Here is a 9,492-nt window from a genome sequence, read left to right as displayed (position 1 = left end):
CAGAAAACAATCCCTGCTTTCTTATGTGGAAATTTCCTCCAGCAGGTGAGAGAGTATATAGAAATTAGAGGATCAATACTGCATACTTGGAAAACAAATTTTTAAAGTAAATTAAAATCATGTTCCTAGACTCTAAAGTTTCCAGTTGTATCCTTTCAATACACTTCAATAGTACAGGAGCAATTATTTAACCTAGAGAATAATGATGAATAATTCAGAGGAATTATTACAAAAACCACAAATAAGACATAATTAAGTAAAGTTAGTTTATTTTACCTGTAGCTCTTCCAGTATAAATTTAATGTACATGCTGATACTGAGAAATATTAGGAAGAATCACTGACAGACGTCAGAATATCATGCCTTCCAATCCGTCCTCCATGAACTTCTTATAAAGGGCCATAAATTTGGCCACAAATGCTTCCAAGTGATAAATGGCTTTGCTACCCAGCTGTAGACGATGTTCATAGTAAGCTGCCATCTGGGCCACTTCCCCTTTCAGTTGTCCATCACAATTATGTAAAAGTTCTGAGAGAAGGCCCTAAAGAAAGATAACTAGTAATTAAAAAAGTAATCATTTAAAAAAAATATTAGCTGAAAATGCTCTCTCTCATTCAAAAAGGAAGTAAAACTTAAGCTAAATATGTTCTTTTTTTTATTCCTGATGGACCAGCAGACTTCATCCAAAAGTACACACCATTCTATAATGTAAAAAAGTGATAGTTATCTTTCATAGTCCAACTCTAAATATTTAAATGTACAGGGTGCAAAGATATAAGTATAAAGATGCTTACCGCAGCATTATTAATTATAATAATCTGTAGACAACCTAAAGTTCCACCAACAGGGGTCATATCCAAAAAACTGTGGTATAGTCATACAAAGAAATCCCACCCATCCACTAAAAAGAATAAGGTGAATCTGTACTGTCATGAAACAGCAACCATACTACACTGCTGAATTTTAAAAAAAGGGGAAAAAAAACCAAAACAGTGCAGGACAACTGAAGTTTTGTGAAACACACACATATATGGGCTTATTTCTACATGACTAGAAAAGAGGTCTTATGGAAACAGAGTGTGGAGCTTCAGTTTTTTCTTTGTACCAAATGGTATTTGGTATCATTTGAATTTTTTCATGTAAGGATTACCATGTAATTTTAATAAATACAAACAAACAAAAAAACAGTGTGTTCCCTAAAATCTAACAGTCAGCTTATCTATCCAGCTGGGGAGTTGATTAGGTTTAGACCAGCCCTAAAACTGTGTCTTACAATATCCCTCTGCCTCCTTCTTTAACCTCTTTCCTCAAGTGCACTGGGCCTTGTTGTCTGCAATACTTGTTCCCCAGCTACTTATATGGTTCCCTTCTTTTAATCCTTCAAGTCTCAGTTTAAACATACCTTTCTCACAGAAGCCATCACTGACCTTCCATAACCCTGCCCTCCATTGTTACCATTTCACTTGGTTACTTCCTTTGTGGCACTTGGAACATTCTGAAATCCTCTTGCTTCGTTTCCCATTTCACCCCACAAAAATGTAACTTCTCTGAAGGCAGGCCCACCCGTCCCCTTCAACACACCCCTAAAGGGTCCTGACGCACCAGAAGCTCAATAAATATCTGTTGAACTAATGAGCTGGACAGAAAGAGGTGACAATGTATCTTAGTGCAGCAAAAGCCCTGAGATCACACAAAGTCCAAGTTTTATGCTTATAAACAGTTCAAGATTTGAAATCAGGATACCTTCATTATTATTTCAGGAGGAATACAATGAGTTAGAAGCTCATAGAGTCTCCCACGAACTTCAAGGAGCCTATACAAAACAAAACAATATTTTGTGATAAAAATAGGAAGTAATTTTTCCTCTGTACTGTCTTACTTTACGAATTAAACATCCCAATACAGACATTTTCTTAAATGGCTTATCATACTTAAGATACACCTATGGAAGCTTATCCTAATTTCAGTTCATTCTTCTAAAATGATGTAATAATTGCTCACTAAATATTAGCTGCTATTCAAATTAGAAAATTATGAATTTTCTCAGATATGTCAAATAAGAATCAAGACTAAGGGGTCAAAAATCAGAAGGAGTCATTTGGTACTGTGTGGACCAATGTTCAGAATGACACCAGCCATCCCAGTATTTCTGCACAGCTCCAAGGTTTTCTGAAATTAAGAGAAATTTCTTTTTATACAGCATAATGGCATCAACTCCCAAAACTGTTAGTCTAAATAGGCAACAGCAGCACTCGAACAAGTTCATTTATGAGCTGTCAAAACCTGTTTGGAAATTGGAGGAAAGGGCCACAGCAGCTAGAATAATTAAGTAAAGTAATAATCAACTAAAGTCTTAAAAATATATCTAATAATAGTCAAATAGTCAGATACTGCAACATCTGTACCTAAATCTCTTAAGAGCAGGAAAGTTCAACTACTACCACCAATTTTTCTTCATTAAAATCAGAACAAAAACAAGAAAGTCACCATTAGTGTGGAAATATTTTATGGAAGTAAAAGGCTCCCAAGACATGCTTTGTTTGAATTTTATTTCTTTAAAGCCTGAAACTTCTTCACTGCTTGACAATATTTTACAGAACGGAATGCACATTTTTTCCTAAAGTCAAGGTTTCTTTTCTGAAGAACCTACCTAAAACGTTTGCACTTTTAAAAAACTATTAATTTCTTCAACTAAAATAAATGAATTAATAGGAATTCTACGCAAATACCACGTACCCATTATCTATGACTATTCACCTCCTCTAATCTATATGGTAGCCCAAGAGTACATATTATCATTTCCTTTGAAGAATTTCTTATAAAAATAAGAATTCATCAGATATACCATACAAGAAGAGAAACATGGTATAATCCTCTCATGATTATTTTCACGTAAACCAGGGAAGCTTACATTTCAGTGGTTACATTCAGCTTAGTCTGTTTCCTAAAAGAATCAACCCTCTCTAAAGTCCAAAGATGGTTTCTCAGTTCTGACAGGCAAAAAAAAGTAATGAACTGTGTCTCAGTGAGCCTAAGGGACCTTCACTAGACATTCCGAAGGTAGTGAGTGGGCCTTAAGACTGTCACTCTTGATTTGGAGAAGAGCAGACTGCCCTTCTCAGTCAAAGCTGTCATGATAAATCAAACAAGCAGTGGCTGAAGTACTTTCAGTATGGTCTACTACTGAATAAGAGACCTAGGAAGTAAACAGAAACAACTGTACAGCAAATATGCACAGAACACTTCCTAAATACTGATGGCATATACACAACATTATTCTTAACAAAGCCTATCATCACACATGAGCACCGGGTCTTCTAGTTCTCAACCCATTATCACACAATCTCTTCTGCTCTTATAACAAAGGTACAGGTATTCTTGGCAGAGCAAAAATAATAGCATCTTCATTAAACAAATGAAAAAAGCTGAAGCTCTAAGACGAAGTTACCTGCTCAAGGACACTTAGCTAAAAATCAGCAGAAGAACTAGAAGTCTGACCCACAGTCTAGGCTCTTTCTATGACACATCAATACAAAGTTATATATTGTGATTTTCAATATTAGAAAGCTAGATACATCATGCTATGTATTAATATTAAATCATCCAAGATTCTGGGAAAAAAACCTAAAACTTCCAAAATTTGTTTTAATTTATGTAGAAGTTCCACATTTACATGCCAATTGCCATGATATCATACGCTAACTATTCTGAACTCATTAAATTTCTAAAATTAAATCCTACCTTTTCTTTATAAATGTAGTATTATAGATTTAATTATAATTCTAAATGGCATGGTATTAGCATAAAACAGCTAACCTTAAACTTAGAATATCTGTACTATCTCAATGACCAAACTTTCATGGTGATCTTTTACAGCAGTTACCTCTGTGGAGTCTGCTGACTGACAATAGCATTGGCAGTCTCCCTCAGATACACCTCCCAATCTGTTTCAGGGATTTCTTGATCTGCAGTAAAAGGATATCTACATGACAAAAAGAGAACACAATAAATTAAATGAAAGTGGGCTTATGTCCCAAAATGTTTCCCACGGTAACTTCCCCTTTTCACTCACTGTTGCACTCTGCAGGCTTCACACATAAGCAGGGCTTTTCTGAGATTTCTGCAGGACTTCTCTGCAAGTCTATGAGCCAGTTGTGAAGGAAGATTTAGACCTTCCTTCTTGCACACAGTAGATAACACATGGCAAATCTACAAACAAATTAACAAAAACGGGCAGTATGTCAAACAGCATACTGAGACAATTTCTGTTAATATCTTTATAGACCCTCCCCAACCTTTTTTTTGGTCACTACCCTACCCTAACCCACTGCTCCTTCAGCAGGAAGCTAGGGGTCTAGCCTAGTTGTCAGGAAGAGGCAGCAGCTAGATGGGCAACTGGAGGGAGCTCTGGTCCCAGCTCCAAGCCTGACAGCCTCCTCAAGGTAGCAGGGAGTTGGAGACAAAGGGTCTCATGTTGGAGGCAAAGATACTGCTCACAAGTCTGCCAAGTAGAGCCGTACAAGCTGAAGTGCACACGACTCAGGCACTGAGACCTGAATGGTGCCCATGGGAGTGGTGTAACCTGGCAGTGCTGCTGCTTTATAGACACTTTTAACTCTATCATCCCCCAAATTTTTACAAGTGAAACTTATAATAAAGTTACTTTAACTACTTTGAAACTAATACAATGTCACAAATCATCCCCACTTTGCATAAAATTGTCCCAAATCTATTAAACAGCAGAAAACTGCCTCTGAGAAACTGGTATTTATACTGTCGGCTGTTAAGAATGACAAAGAAAACAAAAAAATGTATTATGTTTCAGACTAACTTTGGTCCCCTAACAGGGGACTAGGTATTCCCAAATCATCTTCTTGCAAAATCTATTTCCTGAATACTCACACCTCCTCCATAAGCCAGTTAAATTAGGTTAAGGTAGAAGCCATTAAATTAACTAGCCCTTACCTACTTTCGTAAAATCCACAATAATTACTTGTTTAAAGTAAAAGATGATTTAATGGAAAGAACATTTTCTATATATTGGTATCTGGTATTTACTACATATATATATATATATATATATATATATATATATACAGGTTTATACGTATACTAATACTTAGCATCCAGGCCATAGCTGTTCCTAAATTACTGATATAGCTCACTAAGTTTTCACAAAAACAAACATGACAGGGATGTACACACAGTACACATGGAACCTGAAGTGAAATTTTTTTCTGAAAAGTTTAACTTGACTTACATCTTCAATGCTGGGAGCAGGCACACGAACTGCAAGGCACCTACTACGAATAGGTGGTATCACTTTTGATGTAGAATTGCAACACAAGATCAACCTGCAGGTGGACATATACTTTTCCATGGTTCTGCGCAAGGCATGCTGAGCATCTTTAGTGAGTTTGTCAACTTCTGTCAATAACACGACTGAGTCAAGGAAAAACAAAACAAACTTTAACTTAAGTATTTCTCTTCCTCTTCTTCCTCATTATTCAGAGTGAAATCCTAAACAATAAGCCTAATATACTACTTTCCCCTTTGGAGAAGACATGCAAAACTTATAGGTATGGAGAGAATAATTTCTTTTATTTTTATTTTAAAACATTCTAAGATCAAACAAGCCTAAGAAACACTAGGCTAAACAAAGTTAAAGAGGTTATTTTGTTGTAGAATTTACTGCAGCCTTTATAATATTTATACACAGTAGAAATCACCATGACAAGGATACACTGTGCTGCATTTACCCAAAATAATTTATCTCAGGAGCACATTTCTGTAGAACATCTTAGCATTAAGGAATACATTTTGGAAAACACTGGCACAGGAGATATAGCAAATAAGGCATAAAGATGTCTGGTTACTTGTATAATAAGATTCCATCTGGTCATAATCAAGGATTGGCCTTAAAGTGCTTCAGGAATAGTATGTAGGGACTGAATCCAACTGTTGTATTTTTCATTGTATTATTTCTAGAAGATGACAGTGGTAGCATTTGTAGCATTTGAATCTCTCCCATAAAAACAGACCGAACAAGTACAGATTCCAAGACCCAAGACAACATTTATATCAAAACTAGGTGACAAGTTGTCCCTAAGAACCCTAAATATGAGCAAGTGAGAACAAGAAACTATGTGTGGGAGGAAGTGGCAGGGATCCACCAGGTTTTTGACAGCCTTTAGGACAGGAGAACCCCAAATCACCCACAAGAGCACACTGGAAATATCATGGGCCAATTTAAGAACAGCACTCATAGGGCTCAATTCATGGCTAAGAGCTAAGGAACCTTGATGCAATAAGGTTTGAGAAAACATTGGACTGAAAATAATAAAATGAATATTACTTCCAAGACAACACTTCACAATTTGGAGACGTTCTGGAAATAGAACCGAAATTGAACAGAACAGGAAAAATAAAGACAAGGAGATTGATCCCAGTATCTGACAAGGATAGCACCAAATAAAATGATAAAAAAATAAATCATTGCTAGGTGAGAAAACAGCAGCATATTTAAAAAATTAACACATCCCAACCAAGTGACATTTACTCCAGAAATGCAAAGCAGTTTCATTAAAAGATCCAGTTTAATACTAAACACTAAGAGGAAAAATCATAAAACTACATTAATGGATACAGGAGAGCATTTGAAAAAAATTTTTTTTTATTTATTTTGAAGTACAGACTGAGGAGGAAAGATAAGAAATACACTGGAATATGCACAGGTGATTTACGAAACAGTAAAATAACCAATGAACAAAAGATAAAATCATCACATTCACTAAAAAAAGCCCAAAGTACAAACAGTTTATTTTCTCCACTCAAACTGACAAGGATTAAAAATAATTATCCAGGGCCTCCCTGGTGGCGCAGTGGTTGAGAGTCCGCCTGCCGATGCAGGGGATACGGGTTCGTGCCCCGGTCTGGGAGGATCCCATATGCCGCGGAGCGGCTGGGCCCGTGAGCCATGGCCGCTGGGCCTGCGCATCCGGAGCCTGTGCTCCGCAACGGGAGAGGCCACAGCAGTGAGAGGCCCGCATACCGCAAAAAAAAAAAAAAAAAAAAAAAAAAAAAGAAAAAATAATTATCCAGTGTTGATAAATGTTAGAGAGAAATGGGCATTCCTAAACACTGCCGGTGTAGCAGAGCTATACCCTCTTTCAGATAAAGAATTTGGCTAAATATATCAAAAGCATTAAATTTGGCATATTTATCAAAAAATCTCCTGTAAAAATATATGCATATATATGCACATAAATAATACTGCAAATGTTAACAGTAACTGTTACAGGGATTAGAGCTGGTATGAATTTTCTTTTGTTTAGCTAAATATTTGATAATGAACATGTCACTTTGGTTCTAATCATGCAATTTCTTATTTTAAATTAAGTATTTTTTCATTACTTATCTAGTTCTAAAGTAACAAATGGGTGGCACAAATAGTTCTCTTTCTGCCAGAATTCAATTCCATTAGACTATAAACTCCCAGGAGCAGAGATCATGTCTCTCTTGTTCACTTTTACATATTTAAAGAAAAAAAAAAAAGTTAGCATAGTGCTTGGCACAGAACAAGAGGTTAATAAATATTTGCTAAATGGATGGCATTTACATTCCCCACTACATTTTTCTCTTATACCCACTGCTTGTAATTTAAGTGTCTGCCTCATAAAAAGAAATCTTTTTATCACATACCTTTAAAATCTTTTTGAGAGTTTGTTTCAAGTTGCTGTGATTGTGCCACTGTTTTCAACATCTCCTGAATTACTACCCGGTCACTATTTCCAGCATCACTATACAAAACAAAAATAGTGGTAAATATGTGTGTAAATATTTAGAAAGTATTATGCCCTTATTCTTAATCTGTTATTGTAAGAAAAATGTTGAAGATCTTAAGTGATCAAAATTTTAATCAAACTGAATAACACCTATTACATTCACAAAACTTTAAAAGTGAAGTGTTTTAGGGTCCTTAAATACTAAAAATATTCCAATACTCAACTACAATTTGGTTAATATCACTGAAAACACCAAGCATGTTCTTATATTAAGTTTACTGAGAAGATAAAAAAATTGATAAACCATTAGCCAGACTCATCAAGAAAATAAGGGAAAAGACTCAAAAAAAAAAAAAAAAAAAAAAAAAGTGAGCCATGGCCGCTGAGCCTGCGCGTCCGGAGCCTGTGCTCCGCAACCGGAGAGGCCACAACAGTGAGAGGTCCGTGTACCGCAAAAAAAAAAAAAAAAAAAAAAAAAGAGCAATAGCTATTAACAGCTTATCAAAAACTTTGACACTTCTGTACCCACTATAATTCATACCTAGTCAGAGCTAATTTAAAATATAAAAATAACTCCTTGGAACAGAAATTTAATCTCTGTTCCTCTTCCCCACCCCCAAAATAGTAAAGGTCTGAGAGAGAACAAGCCTAGACAAGTCCCTCTCAGCACCAGCAGAGTTGATTCAGGGTCTTAGCAAGGGGATGGGATAAGCAAATTAAATTTAGCACACAAATCAGTACTCTGTAAGCTGCTGACTTACAGGCATTACCTGTCATTTATACCAATATCATTGCTTTAGCACTTAAGTCCTGCACCTCACAAACCAACGTAAGCCACCTGGTTAATTCAGGCTGAATGTCAATTTAAAACACCTGAAAAACAAACAGCTTACCCTCCAACTGACTATTCTTGCTACAGAGGAACTCTCAAAGGGAAAAAGAGGGCAAAGAAGTCAGCTTTAGTTTATTTTCCCAAACAGCCATTGTCTGTCTCAATTCAATATTATTAGATCAAAATATGTACAGTGTTTCTTTTATAATCATTTCCTTGTCCAGAATCTGAAATATTTTGCTTTTGTCTATGGAATTACCACTCTCTACTTTTATGATCAGACCCTTTTCCCACCAACCTTAATTTTTTCTTTGACATACCTAGGAAAAATAATAATTATCAGTCTGTTAGGGTTGTTCTGAGGATTAAATAATCCACGTAAAGCTTCCCACACAGTGCCTGCTACTGAATGCACATTAACTTAAAACTCTCTTCTTATTCCATTCAGTCTAGAAAGGGATGCTCGATCTCATTGCTGTGCCACTGCCCATAAAGTTGCCTTTGCCTGAAGATGTCCTTGATTCTGTTCTCCTTCAAGAACATATGAGACCCCGTAGAACCCTGAAGGCTTAGCCAACTTTACGCCCAATACAATCATTTCTACATCATTTACTTAAGCAGAACGTAACTGCTGTGGCATGAGTTTTCAGTGTGCCTCCCAACAAGATCCTAGTCATTATCTCATGATAGAGAATACAGACAGTGGCTGATGGACTATAATACCCTCTAATCAAAGAACTGAAAAAGAAAATGGAACCCAAATTCACTTTCTGAAATATTTTTTCAGGCATTTACAAACTTTTTAGACACACTTTGCTCACCAGTTCTGAATGAGTCAATATAATTCAACAAAAACTTACTGACTATGCAAACTAC

General features: G+C 36.0%; 1 protein-coding gene across 1 annotated transcript in view; it reads right to left on the bottom strand.

The window, feature by feature from the left end:
- Window positions 1-249: 249 nt before the first annotated feature.
- RFC3 (replication factor C subunit 3) overlaps window positions 250-9,492 on the bottom strand; it is a 242,181-nt gene continuing 232,938 nt past the window's right edge. The window contains exons 6-11 of the mRNA XM_082602371.1: window positions 7,702-7,799; window positions 5,261-5,442; window positions 4,073-4,209; window positions 3,884-3,982; window positions 1,744-1,813; window positions 250-541 (exon numbers count right to left, since the gene is read on the bottom strand). Of these exons, the coding sequence (XP_082458497.1) occupies window positions 350-541; window positions 1,744-1,813; window positions 3,884-3,982; window positions 4,073-4,209; window positions 5,261-5,442; window positions 7,702-7,799 (778 nt within the window). The 3' untranslated portion in view covers window positions 250-349. The remainder of the gene's footprint in view (window positions 542-1,743; window positions 1,814-3,883; window positions 3,983-4,072; window positions 4,210-5,260; window positions 5,443-7,701; window positions 7,800-9,492) is intronic.

Source organism: Mesoplodon mirus, assembly GCF_964341445.2.
Source record: "Mesoplodon mirus genome assembly, chromosome: 17".
Taxonomy (NCBI): Eukaryota; Metazoa; Chordata; class Mammalia; order Artiodactyla; family Ziphiidae; genus Mesoplodon; species Mesoplodon mirus.
Note: the sequence above shows the minus strand (reverse complement) of the source record. Positions and strands in the feature narration are given on the sequence as shown.